Raw genomic sequence first — 17,266 nt, 5'->3', positions numbered from 1 at the left:
ATGGATAATCTAAATCCCAAGTGAATACACACCAAAAGTGTCTCTCGGAATTCAATTATCCAAAGATAGACAGTATATGGGTACAAAATATGCTATCCCCCAAATATACCTCTTTCACATAAGAATTATTTTGTGCTGAAGGCATCTGAGATTTAAAAGATACAGAAGGAGTCTTCCTGAAACTTCCCTTACCAGACTAAAATCATAAACTTCTGAGAAATGAGGACTGCAGTGAATCTCTTTCCCAGGGACATTTTATGGCCATGAAGAAGACATAAAGTTAGTGCTGAGACAGACCTGAACAAACTTTATTAACTAGCCCTTATCGTCCATCAGTTTTCCCATATATTTACCTCCCACAATCTGCCACCCCTAGAAACTAAAAACCCTTTTCCTTTGTCTTGTCACTTCTCTGCAAATTTACTCCTTTGCTAAGATGCTCTATAAGCTCAACTGCCCTTTACACTTATTCTTCCTGAGTTAGCCCACTTATATTAAATTAGAAGTATGTGTTAATAAACTTATGTTTTTGTTTATGTGTTTGTTTTCTTGTTAAGCTGTCTTTTGTCAGTCTAATATCCAGGGCCCCAGCCAATATGAATCTAAGATGGGTAGAAGAAAAAATTTCTTTGCTTTTTTCTTCCTTCCCTATATCAGCCGTCTCATCATATTTTAGATTTATTTTGAGATCAGCCATATTCAGAGGAAGCTGTTTCATGAGTTCTTTGCAAAATACCAATACATACATATAAGATAAATTACAAGCACTTGAAATGTTCTGTTAACTTAATTAACCCTGTTGTTTACTATTTATACCTTTTTTCTACATACTTTCTTCATAGAAAGTTCAAACCAGTCTTTACTAACATAGTTTTTAAAATTTTCTGTGTTATGAAGTTATTTATAATTTTTTCATAAACAAAATTTCCACCTGGTTTTATATTTTAACTGTATATTTGATAAATCTCGATAGCATATTCAGTTTATGTTTCGCTTTACTACAGTTTTGGCTGTTCCTTATTCATACCAGTTAGAGACTGTTATCGATATATTTCAACATTAGCTCAATCAAGCAAATGTCAGAAACAATATGGGGAAAAATATGCATTATTTACACATAAAATAATGTTAACCTGAGTGAAAAATTAACTCTTTGTCTTTAGAATAAGCCTATTAAATTTTTAAAAAAAGTTTTTATTCAGTCAATAAGTGATTCATCAACAAGTTAGTCATTTATTAATTCCCAATTAATATAATATGACCCAAAAAGTTAATTTCTAAACTTAAAGTCACGTTCTTCTAAGCAATAAGGCTGAAATAAGTCTCTTCATTTAATAATTGAAAAGTCACATATTTGTGAAAAATAGTGTTGGGAAAATATCCATTTTGGAAACATAACTCCCTCACTAGGAATGCACCTCAAGAATATTTATTAATCTGTGCCCATCTTAGCTTATATTAATTTAGTTATTATTTGAATTCTTAATTGTAATTAAGACGTGTTTAAGAAAAGAAACACAATTTCATTTTATATCTTTAAATGCCCATGGGTTTCCAGACTGTTTGTTTAATCAGAGCTGTGATAACTTTTCAGTTTTATCTTTTGGTTCAAATACTTAATGGGGAACAAAATCAATCACGAAGAGTTCATAATTAAGCAATTCAAAAGCAATTTCACGTTGAAAAATAAATTGCAGAGATCATTCAAGAATATATCCTGAAAACTAGAGAAAATACTTTCCATGGGTTATCTGAATGACACTGATGATTTCACTAATTGTACCACCATAGCTAATTTAAATCTATTTTTTTCTCTAATTTTCAACTCATAATCTGATATATAGAAACAAATAAGTGAGTTTATCATGTCAGGTGGTGCCTAACATATGTGGAAAACAAAATGGAAAAGTCATAAGAATAGAATACTTTCATTAAAAAATATAAATAAATAAATAGATAAATAAATAAATAAATAAATAAATAAATAAATAAAAGTCTCAGAAACTCTCAAAGCAAATCAAATATTTGAATGATAGCCATCACCTTCATCCTAATGGAATCAGAAGTAGCACAATAAAATTTAGAAAACTAATTGAAAATAAATGTATATGACTGTCTTTCCTTTCTAGCCATCTTCATTAAATTCTGTGGTGAGGATTTATTTACAGAAAGGGGAATATTGTCTGTGGGTTTAGCATACTGCCTCTTAACTGGACTCTGAAATTCTAGATTCTGAATCCAGATTGCTTGGTTTAAAATCCCAATTCTGCCAAGCTGGCTCTGTGAACCAGCAAGTTAAAACTTCTTTGCACTTTTTTTTTAACTTAATCGAATTTAAAACGTCTCTGTTTTTTCATTGTGAACTGGCATTATGAAATAAGTGCATGCAGAGGACATTCTCAGATCTTTGAGAGCCCTTAGACAGTTCTTAATAAATGTTAGCTATTATTATTTTTATACAGAGAGTGTCAAAAACATGTATACACATTTTAAGAAAGGGAAAAAAATCTGTATTAAAACTGTAATAGTCAATATATACTAATAACAAAAGAAGAATGAATACAAGTCACAGGTGTACACTTTTTTGGCGCCACAGTGTATAGAATATGAGCAAACCTATTAGAAACACAAGAATACTTTTTACAAAGATGAGGTATGGGCTGGGGATGCGTTGAAAGGATTCTATATTCAATAAACCCAAGGCAGAAGCTATATTCGGTGCTCTGCTTACCTATACTCCGACAGGAAAACTTCGTTTTGTGATCACACAATCGTAGGGTACCATTGCAGCCTTTTTCATCACTACCATCTTCACAATCTTTTTCCCCATCACAGCGCCACAGATCAGGTATACAGTTTCCATCAGGGTGGCATTGAAATTCATTCCCATTACAACCGACAGGAGAATGAGTCTCTTAAATAGAAATGAAGGAGAGAGAGGCAGAGGGAGAAAGAACGGAGAGAAATTATGATTTTACTTGATGATAACTTTATTTTTTTTTATTTTTTTAGGCATTATTATGAGGGTAGAGAGAATATATATTCACTTTAGTTGTTTAAAAGCTATAATACTGTCTGGTATTTTAAAATTTATTTTAGAAACTTTAATAATTAGAGGAAATGATGTTTCCTGACTCCCACAGAATTTCTGAAAGTGTCATATACATTAGAAAAAAGGGAAATAGCAATTAAGATAATGTGTGGAAATACTGTTGTGACTTTAATTAGTGTCTTAAGAATGAGATCATTGTAGGGTTTTTTTCTCTATGGCACAAAAAGAAGTGTCACATTCTACTGTAAATGTTGACTTTAATTGATCTTTTGATATTTATCTAGATAATTTCTTTCAGACTCTGATGAAGTAACTAACCAAATAATAAGTACTTTCCAAATAACAAGATATTTGAAGAATAAGACCCAAAAATTTGAAAAACAAAGAAAACATAATATAAACACAAATTCTTTAGGATGTAAGATTTCAAATCTAGAATCAGAGCAGACAAACATAAGAATTTAATGAGACATTATACATTCAAACTCAATTTATCAATTTATACAGTACTTAGATAACTCTATTATTCAATACCTAATAATTAAAAATACAGGTTAAATATGCCACAGTTTCTTTATGCAGTCATCTATCGATGGACATTTTGGTTGTTTCCTTATCTTCACTATTATGAATTGTGCTGCAATAAGCATAAGGGTTCGTATATATATATATTTTTTTTCAAATTAGTGTTTTGGATTTCTTTGGATAGATACCCAGGAGTGGAATTTGTGGGTCATAAGGTAGTTCTATTTTTATTTTTTTGAGAAACCTCCATACTGTTTTCCATAGTGGCTGCAGCAATCTGCAATCCCAACAGTGCAGGGGCGTTCCCCTTTCTCCATATCTTCACCAGCATTTCTTGTTTGTTGACTTATTGATTTATAGCGTTCTGACCAAGATGAGGTGGTATCTCATTGTGGTTTTTATTTGCATTTCTCTAATGATTAGTGACGATTGGATAAAAAACTATGGGATATTTACACAATGGAGTATTACTCAGCCATAAAGAATAATTAAATATTGCCATTTGCAAACACATGGATGGACCTAGAGAATAATGCTAAGTAAAATAAATCAGACAGAGAAAGACAAACACCAAATGATCACACTTATATGTGGAATCTAAAGAACAGAATAAACAAACAAAACAGAAATAGACTCAGAGATATAGGGGGGAAAAACTAATGGTTGCTAGGTGGGAGGGGCATGGGGATGATAGAGAAGGTAAAGGAATTAAAAAGTACAATATAGCCATGGGGATATGAAATACAGTTTGGGGAATATAAGCAATAATGTTGTAAAGATTTTGTAGGGATCAGATGGGCATTTGTCTCATTAGGGAGACCACCTCACAGACTGCGAAGATGCCTGATCACTGCACTGTACACCTGAAGCTGAAGCTGGATAATATGGAATGTTAACTATTATTAAATATATATACATACAGTCACAGAATGTGGATTACAGCATAGAAATTAGAGTCAATGGAATTGCAATAGCTATATATGACATCAGAGGGATAATAGATTACTACTTTGTGAGGGGTGTAAATGTTTAACTATTACATTGTTTTGTACACCTGACACTAACAAAAAATTATATAGGTTTAAATATTCAGTAAGCATAAGCAAAAATAAGGAAATGAAAATATCGGGGGTATAGATATTTTACAGTATAACAATTTAATAATTTGACTGTAATCAGCAGGATGTTAATTTTTGTAATATTTAATATTATGAAATAGCATAGAAACCAGCATCTCCATTTTCTGTTGTAAAATATCTTAGTATATATTTTTCTACATCAAAGTTTAATGAAACAAATTTATTGTCTTATATAGCTATATCCAGCAATTAATCTACATTACATGTACAACAGCAGTTATTCTATATTGCTATGATAAATTTGAAACAGGTTCATGTGAGTTACCTATTACTTAATGTGGTAGGGATCATGTAATTATGAGTTAAGATTAGTTTCATTTAAGATCAAAGCTAATAATAAATGTTTTATATCAGTGAGGCAGCTTCTTAATCTTTTAAAATTTCCATTTGTTCATTTGGAAAGTGGAGAGTGCAGGGTTTTTGTGAGAAATAAATTAGATACCTGTAAATTATTATTTTAACTATAAAATTTTGTTGTTGCTGTTACTTTCTAATATATAAATAGTTCAGTTCCTATTTTTTTTTTCTTTATTTATAGACGTTCAGCAACGGTAACGTCAGGTGATACAATATTGTAAAGATGCTCAAAACTGACTTGACTCTACTTCCCATGTATTCCTAGAACATTGTGGTGGAATAATAAATAAAACAAACAAACAAACAAACAAAAACAAGAAGAAGCGAGAGTAAATCTTTTGGTAGAAAATAGGAGTTCCAATTCAATTCACAGAAAACCTATCAGGCTCATTTTCAAAAGTAACCCCTGCTAAGAACACATAATAATCAAACCCAATTTACAGAGAATGCTCTGAGTTTAGGCTGGCTTTGAGTCCCTTGCAAAACACATGACTTTCCTTTTCTACTTTCCCAGTCATTTAAATCTTTTTGACTTTGGATATATAGAGTCTTCTTGATTAAACAAAATGTGTGCGTACACAATCAATAAAGAGTATCAGTACATTTGGAAGATATATATGACATGGGATATAGCAACGTCCCACCATATTTAATTTGGTATCTACAGCGTGCTCTATTTAGCAGTACAGCTTAAACACTACATTGGTAAAGAATGCTAGGGCTTGTTTCATAAACAAGATATTGTGAAGTCTTCAAGCCTAGAATCTTCTTAAAGGTAACTTGAAAATCGTATGTAACTTCAGTACTTCGGAAAAGACTGAAGAAAAATCAAATGGAGGTTCAAGGCCCATTCAGCTCTCTAAGTAATTCTGTGGTGAAGAAGCCCACCGTCATGCAGCAGTGAAATGATCTTTGGTTCTTTTTCTACTATTTCACCTTCCTTGAAAACAAAATAAAACATACCTCGGCTCAGCTGAGTTTTATAACCTGTAGTATGAGGTCAATCAATAACACATAAAAGTTGTACTTCAGGTAATCGTCACTCAGTGATTCCAAATATTTAATCCTTTTGCTGCGTTGATTTCAATTATTTTTTTTCCAAAATGTGTCAAAAGCCCACACAAAAAATTTGATATTTTGACTATTTTACACATTTAATAATAACATTTTGAGCTGTTTTGTATATAAATAACATTGTTTTTATTTTAAAGCTTTGTTATATGGTAATAAATTTGCCATTATATTGAATTTTAGCAAAAATTCTCAAAGCATACTAAGTGACATCAATTAGATTTAAGTATAGATAAATTAGAATCTAATGGCATTGATGACATCAAAATTTATTATGTTAGAAAATATGACATACAAAACATCTTTGTTGTTGATAGTGCAAGCCACAGGAAAACACATTTAAAAATCCTGTAAATGGAGAAAAGTCTTGTAAATGGAAATACTCATTCGGATATATCTGAACATCGCAGCAAAAGTTAGTAAACAATGGATGGTATAGTCTGTTGATTTTTCTAAATTCTCTAAATAAATTTGAAGACTGACAGCTCATATATTGATTCTGTTCCCCAGTATGTTTAATTTGGCAAATACACTATTGACCTTTTAAAAATTTGAAAATTACTTTAAAAATCTAGATTTCCCAATACTTTGAAAAGTATGTAAGATTTTTGGGCTAGCTTCCTTCAGATAACAGCTACCTGCTTTAGATGGGGCTGGAATGAATTGTATTAACAGTTCCCTGTAATAGTGAAGAGAAAAATGTATTTTTCTATTCTTTTTTCCCCGAGCACGTTCTCCCCTCCCTCCTTGGTGGAGGTTTGCTGTGGGGAAATTGCTAACTACAGTTTCCATTGTTCATGAATCTACTTCTGGGAAGTTGTAGGACAATTTTTATTCCACCCTTGCTTCACTGTTAATACTAATTTTATTCTCTTGTACAAATAAGTTTTCTTCTTCATGAGTCCTTTCTATGGATATTTGTGAATAATCTTCAAACTCATTATGCTTCTCTCTTTGCAGCAGCATCTTAGAATTTAGAGCCAAATTCATGGATCAGTTTTCATGATATGTATTTGTTTGCACCAATCACACCCTCATATTTATTTGCATTACTAATCTGTATTCTCCCTTTGTTTAAGTCTGTCCTGTTTATAACCTTTAATACTTCCAGGTTATTACAGCTTAGATTATTTCTGGAAATGATCAGAAGGCTAATTAAATAAATAAACAGAATAGTGACACACAAGGAAATTTTGAAAATAAATAACATATTATATATTTAAAATTATCTAATTTAGGAAACACTTTGTTAGCTTAAATAAAATTAAATAGTATATGCCAAATTCTACATCATATTTCCATTTCTCTGTGCATCTTTTATTTCTTTAGAAATCATTTTGCTTCAAAAATGTCAATAATAATGGAACACATTCCATGTTTTAAATAATTATTGTGTGATGTTTTAACTCTTTTAAACATATTTTATATTTGGTTTTAAAGGTATCGTTATTTAAAATCATGCTCCTCAACCATTAACTCAAATACATAATGGATAATTCTCAAGAAAAAGAGTATGTAAATCCAGAAATCTAGATAGATTAACCCGATTCAAAATGAGACTTGCAAAAGATAAATTGTTACTTTGGGAGAATGTATTGTTTCTCTTGACTCAGCAATATGACAACTTTATATCGACAGTTCTAGTTTTTTAGCTCCATATTATTTACAGCTGAAAATAAGTTGTGGTCACAAAGATCAAAGTAACATCTATGAAGACAGAGAGTATGCTGTCATTGTCTGAGTTTATGTTTGAATTCCATTTGGATTTTCTTTGTTCGGTATTGTTTGGTTTATCTATTTGTGCTATATAAGTGAATCTGCTGATTTGTTTTCTTATTCTAAATAAACATATATCTTGTAAATTTAAATATAAATGTGATATTTCCCTCAAGCTTAGCTCTCCTCCTCCTCCTCCTCCTCCTCCTCCTGCTCCTCCTCCTTTTTTTTCTTCTTCTTCTCCTTTTCCTCTCCTTCCTCTACCTCTTCCTCTTCCTCTTCTTCTTCTTCTTTCTTTCCTTCTTCTTAAACTACCCATGTTCAAACCTCTGTGGACTGGTATACTATCTATTAAGGAGTACCAGAAACAATCAGCTTACAATAGTTTTAAAATGAGGGTATAATCTGAGGAAGGAAATACAATATACTATTATAAACATTCAAATCTAAATTGGGATACAATTCTCTTTATAATGCTCACACATGTCTCTAATGTACACTTGTCTTGCTTACATTATTCTCCCAAACCTGGACTGCATTTCTATTTAACACTTCATCTGTAGATGTCCATAATTTCTTTAAGACTCACTTTATTTAGAAAACAAACAAACAAACAAATAAACAAACAAAAACTGTCTATGATTGGGTCTTTTTTCTGCTGTCTGTAGATTCAAGAAAACCCTGGGTAGGTGTTAGTGATTTGGAAAATATCAGAAATTACATATTTTGCTTTGTGTTGATACATAACATATCCCCACTGTGGAAGGAATTCAAAATTTTTTGCTTGATTGTCATGGCAGAATCCAACAGAAAGTCAAAGGCAAATTTCACACTTTTCTGTCTTTATTTCCATTCCATATATCTTGTGTACATATGATATTCAATTTTGCTTATATTTCAAATTAATTATATTAGATTGAATTAAAACCCAGTGGGGGGAAAAAAGGATCACTCATCTGCTCCTTTTGATTTAGATTAAAAATAAATAAATAAAAACTGCTTATTGAGAGAGTCCCATGTCACAGAAACAGAAACTACAAATCAATTTGATTGTAGTTATATGGATAACAAGCAGCAGAGATGAGATTTGAGCTGACATAATTAAACCTTACAGCCTGCTTTCTCTACCATTGTAGCATTATTACCTTCTTGTAGGCTTTTCTCGTGTATAGGCTAAAGAATAAAAACAATAATAAAAATAATAAAATAATAATAATTAGCTCATGTAATAATCAAAGGTGTCTATGAACTCATTTCTTTTTATATTTAAAATAGTACTATTTAACCGATTTTCTTTTCCAATAAAATTTAGTGTTTCTTTCATTCTGTTGTAGAGTATTGGTAAAATGTGTTCTTTTATGAAAATATTTCAATAGATTCCAAGTTGCAAGTTTACCCTCCTTGGGCTTGTTTCTTCAATTGGTTGCCAACACAGGAAAGGAGAAAGATCTAAGAATCAGAAAAGTTGACTAATGTTAGCCATGCTTACACATCTAGTTAGTGGCAAAGAGATGCCAAATTAGTTTCATAATCTTTAAAATGAGTATACTGGACTCAATTAGTTCTTCAGTTAATCTTTAAATATATATTTATTTTAATGCATCAGGTCTTTTTCCAAGTACTAGGATAGAACAGGGGATAAGAGAGAGACTTTACTATTCTTACAGAACTTACATGAGGGGAGAAAGAAGCATGTAGGAATTTAATAAATAATTATATAAGTTGATAAACTAGATTAGACCAGAAAGCAGTGCTATGAAGAAAATGGATCAGAGGAATGCTATAGAGGAAGAAACCTGTATCACTTCTGATCACAGTTCATTGGCCAAAGCTCGTCACATTGAGCGGGGCTACATCAGGTTCGTCCCATGCAAGCACAAATTTCTAGGAAGTACAATCATATTGTGTACCAAGAAAAGGGAAGAAATGGAAATATTTTGTTAACATCCATGATGACCACCATAGAAAGTGACTTGTGTGTAGGGGACATTTTGACAAGGGTGATTAGAGAAGTCTCTCTAAAAAGATAATAGCTGAGATAAGACAAAAAATACGGAAAAAGCCAGCCATGCAAGTTAGCGTAAAGAACACAGTAGGCACCGTCTATGAAGTGGTGTAGGTGCCTGACTACTGCAATGTACACCTGAAGCTGAAGCTGACATAATGTTGACATAATGAATGTCAACTATAAATATATATATATATATGGTATGTGTATATGTGTGTGTGTGTGTGTGTGTGTGTGTGTGTGTGTGTACTCACAGGATGTGGTGTACAGCATAAGGGATAGTCAGTAGAACTGTAACAGCTATATACGATGTCAGAGGGGTAGTAGATTGGGGGAGGGGGTTATCACTTTGTGAGGGGTATAAATGTCTAACTATTACACAGTTTTGTACACCTGAAACTAATAATAATAAAAAGAAACAAACAAAAAAAAACACAGTAGGCAGAAGGGATAACAAATGCAAAGAGTCTAAAGCAAGAAATAGTCTTTGTTTTTACAGAAAGGGGGTGTGAATGGAGGTGTGTTTAGTAAAACAAGATCTGAGAGTATGCAAGGGCTGGATCTTGTAGGGCTTTATCAGCACGTATGGTAATTCAACAGGTATCTATCTGTTGGAGATGTTAAAACAGAAGAGTGTTGAGGATATAATTTAATTGACATTATTAAAAATTCTCAACTGTTGCTATGTAAAAAAAAAAAGAAAAAGAAAAACAATTTTGAGTGGAAGTAGGAAGGCTAGGTAAATCGCTTTTGCTGGAGTCCAGGTGAAAAACAAAAGGTATAGTGTCTGCCTTTGAAAAGATCATAAAATAGTGGGTATAGGAAAGTAGGCAAGTTACGTAGTTACACAGAAATGTCTTAAGTACTTTGGTAGGAGAGAGCACCATGAGAGAACGCATACGACGCAACTAACTTGGACATGTAGTTTCAGATGAGGAATTCTTAGGACAGAGGATAAGAAGAGAGTTCTGAGTCAAGAGGAAGAATCAGAGGGGGGAAATAGAAAGGAACAAAAGATATTCTGAACACAGTCAACAGCTTTCACAACATTTTGTGTAGTATGAATGGGAGAAAGAGAGAAAGAGAAAACTGGAAAGGTGGGCAATGGCTAGACCTTGAGAGATTTTTTATGCTATGTTAAATTGTTTAGATTTAAACCTAAAGCCAACTGGGAATGTAGAAAGGCCTTCAGCTTGATTCTGATATACTCAGATATGCAGTTTACATAGATCACTCTGGGAATGTTTAGATAATAAATAGGAAGGGACAAAAATCTCTAAGTTTCCTTAAATTTATAAATCCGCATTTATCTTGCTGAACACTCAAAGTTTATATGAAAGTCAGGTATACTATTATACAAACACACACACACACACTTTTATATTCCTTCCCTTCTCACTTTTCATCCCACAGCCTTACAATAAATAAAAAGTACCTCAAACCTATTTCTTAATATCTGTTAGGTTTGGGTATGTGGTGATGCTTAGACATGTTGCCACTTCTTCCAGAAAACAGAAACATGTGGAGTTTTATTTCTTCTTAACATTGCCAAATTAAATCAGTTTCCCTTAACAGTTGTTGAATTTCCCCTAGAAAATGAGCTGCATTCCACTGAGGAGCCTGTGTTGACCATTCCAACTTAGTTCCAGGCCTGTGTGGCTTCTCAGAGACCCAGCTGCGTAAGCTTCAGGTCTTGGCAAACAATCTGTCTTTGTAACATGGCTTGTCCTGATGGTGTGTTAAAATGATGACTATGTTTATATGTATGTGCTCATGCTGTTTTACTGTTATGTTTTCATGTTGCTGATGCTGGTTATATTTTAAAGTAATGCAATTTTATTGTACTTTTGCCCTGAAGCTATTAAAACCAAGCATACAATTTGGGGAATCTGATAAATAAATAAATGCACAGCCCTGGAGGAAATGTGGCAACGAATGGTGGAATTTATCTCAATATTTAAATGAATTCAGAGTGACTAACTATTTGCAGTTAAAAGACCAGCAACTGCACAGAAACAAAAAAGAATTTTTTCCTCCTAAAGTTAAAAATCGTGAAAATCAAGATTGCAAAAATTACATTTATACTATATTTAAATAAAATACATTTTGTTGTACAACAAATGTTAAACCTGACCTGAGAAAATAGCTAATAGTGTTGGATATATAGTGAATTATTTAAATTGTGTGACCAATCTGGGGGGGAAAAAAAACTTGTTTTTTAATTGTTTAATGGAGTTTATACTTTAACTTGTCATTCATCAAAAAAATGCTTTAAAAAGTAAAAAGCACTATGTATTGGATGTGGTCTAAGCTTCCTGTATTTCCTATAATCACCATGTGTCAGGCCTTGCTCAGTTTCTAGCTTTTCAATGAATCATTATGCGTTAATAATTCCTGTACCTATGACAGTGGTTTGTTTCAGATTCCTGGATATTCTTCTCCTGCCCTAAAACTACTGAGAATTAGTTTGGCAGCATATTAATAGTTAACTTCATCTACCAAAGGGTATGGACATAACGTGACCTGCTTCTGTCTGAGGGGCCCCTCAACATTCCCTAGAGGTTAGGCTATCCCTGGTTTCCAGAAGTCCTTAGGAGAATGATCCTTATTAATACCTACTTCTTATTCCTTGAGCTGTCTGGCTATTGTCTCTGTTGGGGTTGCTGGGTGTACACAGCCCTGCTCTTCTCCATGTAATGTCGGATATATTTCCTGGGAGCTGCTGCCTGTCTAAAGGCACTGAATCTCTGCTGTGAATTAACAAAGTCAAGCCTGGGTATGTCATCAAGATTTTAGATGCCATATCTCTTGGTTATTATTCTCATTGCCCCTCCTACTTTCTCCCACCCCAACACACTTCTAGGGCATGACTGTGTGTGTGTGTGTGTGTGTGTGTGTGTGTGTGTGTGTGTGTTACCATCTATTCCAACAAGTTAATTTTACCCCTGTGTGTTGCCCCCACTGGAGATTATCCTGATAAGTTAGATGTGATATCAGAACCAATTATTAGTACATGGGATTTAACAGCAATTTAATAATAAAAAAGAGACAAGATTTCAAATCCTTACTGTTTACGATCTGCGTCAGTTACAAAAGTTGAATAGAAGGAAATAGAAAACAATACGTGGATACCTAAGCAAAAATTCAAATATATTAACACACAAAAAAATTGGTTTTAGTGTTAAAAACACATAGACGTATAGACACTCAAAAAAATATATTGAAGAAAAGTTTCAAATCAGGGAACTAAACATCCCCTGGTAAGTTAAAGTATTGAAGTGAAATCTGTAAAACAAATAAAGCACTGTTTTCAGTTCATTAAAATGTTAAGTTTTCATATTTAGAACTCCACCATGTACATTTCATTTAGAATTCAATGTATCATGGGAATGCAGAACGTCCATATTTTCTAAATACAAGTGAGCAGAATGTATTGTTAATCTGTTGAATTGGATAAAATGGAGAAATCTGTTTTATATTTATTGTTCAAATTCAGCAATCAGCTTAACAGATATGCTAGATATCAAACATTAAGTAAAACATATTGCAATGTGGATATTTCACATTTGGAATTTATTTCTTAGCTTAGCACTATGCCTCGCTCACAGTAGGCCTCAAATATTTACTGGAAAAAATAAATAAAATGCCATTAATTAATTTGATATTTTAAAATAATGTAGGACATTATTATATAGAAAGAATATGTATGAGAATATATATATGAACCATGTATTTGAGGGAGGGCCATAGATTAGCTTTTCAAAACTATTAATGGTTTAGCTCTTCTTTCATTGACCTTTTCTTCTCCCCATTATTTTTTAACGTCATGTCATAATATGTTTGACATTCTATGAAACAAAGACATCTAGGATTATTCAGGATCACAGCTTATTTAGAATGTGTCTCTATCTGTTTTTAAAATAAGAGGTCAGCAATCTAGGACCCTGCACAATTTTGGTCTTTTTCTTTTTGTAAATAAAAAAAATTTACCTGTTTTTGTAAATAAAATTTTATTGGAACACACTCATCATCATTTGTAGACAAACAGTTTATGCCTTTGTGACTGTGTGTGTGTGTGTGTGTGTGTGTGTGTGTGTGCCAAAACTGTGGAGTTCGGTAGTTGCAACAGGCAAAACCTAAAATATTTTACTAGCTGACCCATTACAAAAAAGATTTGGCAACCTCTGTCCTAAAATGTTCTAAATTCTGTTTATGATTCACAGAACACCCCATTCAGGGCATACATATCAACAATAACAACATGCTATGTTGAAAGATTCTAATACCAGTGAGTATTTCATGCCAGGAAGGTCATGATAGTTTAAATGGATGATTTTAAGCACCAGAGTTATTTGTGGAAGGTTCTGAACACAGATAATGACAATTAATTTTCGTTGGGAAGCCCATGGCGCACAAATGTCAACTGAGAACTAAAATGCATTCCCTAACAAAAAGCGCATAAATCTGGTCATTATGTTGCAGGAATATAGTATCTAAGTAAAAACTCAGGTAAACCCCCACATAAATAAGAAAACAAAGTTGATAGTTCAGATAGGCTCAGTAAGAAACTATTTCTACAGGAAAAATGCAAAGTTTTACCCCACTGCTTATTTCTTAAATTTCACAAAAGCATGGACAGTACTCAACTATTGATAAGCAATGAATTATTTTGTAGATTATCCATGCCCTTTGTCTCTAGTCTGTTTGTTTATTTCCTGCTGAATGCCTGAAGTCCTACCAGTTCACTAATGATTAACCACAAATTGAGAATGAGAAAGCAGAATTTCAAGACTATGGAAATTAATTCACGCTTGCCATTATTTGTCAGGTCTATTAAAAAAGCAGGAAACAGGCTGAAGTTCTTCATTAAAATTAGATCTTTTTGTTACCTACTGACTTGAGTTATTAAGTACATCTTTCAAAATATAAGAGATGCTACTTTGTTTAAGGTCAAGGTACATAATTATTGTCTTAATAGAAAAGCTAGATTTATCTAGAAACAAATGTGGATTTGAATAATTTTCTAGTAAAAATGAGAATAATTGGCTTCTTTCTTCCTATGGTAATGAGCCATTTTCTGATATTTCATTTTTAAAATATTTTAATAGTATTTATCTCTTTCCTTTAATTTTCCTGATAATCACATTGCTAGAAATATAGATTCTCAAAAAAAAAAAAGAGAGAAAAAGAAAGAAGGAAAGTCTTTGTTCTTTACTAATTGATTCAAACGCCTTGAGTTTTCTTTGTTCTTGATGTAAAAGTTTCCTGCAGTATTAATGTTAAAATGACCTTTAAGGATCTATTTTGTCCTGAAAAACAAAAAAGAGGCTTCCTATGGATATACTCCATTAAAAATTAACATTGTTTTGACAGCTCAGTATTAACATTTCCTAAAAATAAATCAATCAGTGAGAGAAAAAAGTTAAGCCAGATAATTTCTATCTCATCGAAAACAGATATACTTAAACTACACGGAGTTTAAATTTGCTTTAAATAGCATCTTATTAGAAAACAATCCATATTTGTATTAAAAGAGATGTTTTAAAAAATGGGACAGTAGACTATGATTCTGCTGAGTCCATAGTACAATTTACTAATTTCTCCAAATTCAAAGCCAGTAGTTTATTCCCAAAACTGAGAGACTGAGAAATAATAACAGCTTTTTTGATGGTGTGTTTTATCAAATATGATTTGAAAGTGTCTTCAGGATATTTTCATGAAAGAGAAACAAAACAGATAACTGAGTCTGACTGTGTACAGTATTTATTGGTGTCTTAACTCCTATGTGGTTAGGATTAAACTGTGCTGCTAAAAACATGATGCTTCAGCTGAGATGAGATAGGACATAGACTGGAAGTCAAAAGATGTTGGTTTTAATTTCCATTCTCTCCATGCTTATATGTGTAACTCAAATCTTTAGCTACAAATCAAATTTTAATACCTGTGTTTCTATGAGTGGATTCCGCCCTAGGTAGGATATTGTCTCTTTTTCTATTAATGATACTGTCAGACTTTATTGGATTTTCCATAGCAGAACTTGGCATAATTATCTGAATGCAAAATTTCTCATGAAAATGTCTTTATGGATCAAAAGTCTCAGTCTCAACATCCCTAACACAGAACATTATCAGCCCCTTCCAGGAAGCAGCATGATGTTTTTGTTACATAAGGATAATTTTATCTAGCTTGACCCTTTTACTCATCTGCACAATGAAAGAACTAAACCAAGTGATCTTTCCATTTTCTTCTAGTTTCCCAAATTTTCTGAATCTATGAGGTAAAACTTTTATGGCAAACAAACATATTATTTGGGTGACTGAAGAAGTTTTCTGTATGGAAATGTGCACAGCTATTCCATGACAAAGTTCTAGGAGAATTGTGGGAAAGAAAGGAAGAGAGAGAGAGAGAGAGAGAGAGAGAGAGAGAGAGAGAGAGAGAGAGAAGAAAGAAAGAAAGAAAGAAAGAAAGAAAGAAAGAAAGAAAGAAAGAAAGAAAGAAAGAAAAGAAAGAAAAGAAAGAAAAGAAAAGAAAGAAAAGAAAAAGAAAAGAAAGAAAAGAAAAGAAAGAAAGAAAAGAAAAGAAAAGAAAAGAAAGACATATTTACTGGGATTATTTAATGTAATGGCCCAGGTTCCTTCTAGCGTCCTTTGGGAAATTCCATTAATGACTTATAAAAAGTAGAAACATCTTTTTTGTCTCATTTTAAATGGAAAATTAGAAGACGGTAATAATTATTTTGGAATCATATAAATATTAAATCACAGGGAATTAGAAAAGAGAAAAAGAGTCAAATTATGCTCCATAGTATAATCTGAAGCACACAGCTGGATGTAGGAATAAAGAAAAGACAACCTTAGTTTGACACTCCAAGTGTATATAATCCTGCAAGTATTTTAACCTTAATCTTTACTGTGAGGATTAAATGGAATAACGAATGTAAAGAACTTGGTAAATAGTGACATGTCAATGTATGGCAACCCCCTTTTTCCCCAATATCATCACTAATGGACTCTATTCACTGACACTGTTAAATAATAGGAGCAAACACATTTAAACTTTTCCTATGTTTCTGAAACTTCCTAGCTATTGGGAAGAAAGAACTTAAACAAGCAAAATAATAAAGAATAAGATGGACATCCTGTCTGTTTTATTTAATCCTGTGCTAAAATTGCAAACATTTATTGGGTGAATGAAAGAGATTATATTGTATTAAGGAAATATACGAGACTAGATCAGTACACCTAGTCTTGTACATCATCATGAAAATAAACTCCAGGATCTGGGGGTAAAATGAGGAAACAGAAAAAAAGTTACTTGATAAATAAAACAAAACAAATACGGGCTAGAGTAAGTAAAATCATTTCTTTTGGTCCAGAGATACACTTTTTTCACTCAATA

The 17,266-nt window shown here is 32.3% G+C and overlaps 1 protein-coding gene across 1 annotated transcript in view; it reads right to left on the bottom strand.

Annotated features, from left to right (window-relative positions):
* Positions 1-17,266, bottom strand: part of LRP1B (LDL receptor related protein 1B) — a 1,793,989-nt gene that overhangs the window by 667,206 nt on the left and 1,109,517 nt on the right. The window contains exon 21 of the mRNA XM_033112843.1: positions 2,732-2,914. Within this exon, the coding sequence (XP_032968734.1) occupies positions 2,732-2,914 (183 nt within the window). The remainder of the gene's footprint in view (positions 1-2,731; positions 2,915-17,266) is intronic.

Source organism: Rhinolophus ferrumequinum, chromosome 8 (assembly GCF_004115265.2).
Source record: "Rhinolophus ferrumequinum isolate MPI-CBG mRhiFer1 chromosome 8, mRhiFer1_v1.p, whole genome shotgun sequence".
In the NCBI taxonomy this organism is placed as follows: domain Eukaryota; kingdom Metazoa; phylum Chordata; class Mammalia; order Chiroptera; family Rhinolophidae; genus Rhinolophus; species Rhinolophus ferrumequinum.
This window is presented reverse-complemented; position numbering and strand designations above follow the sequence as displayed.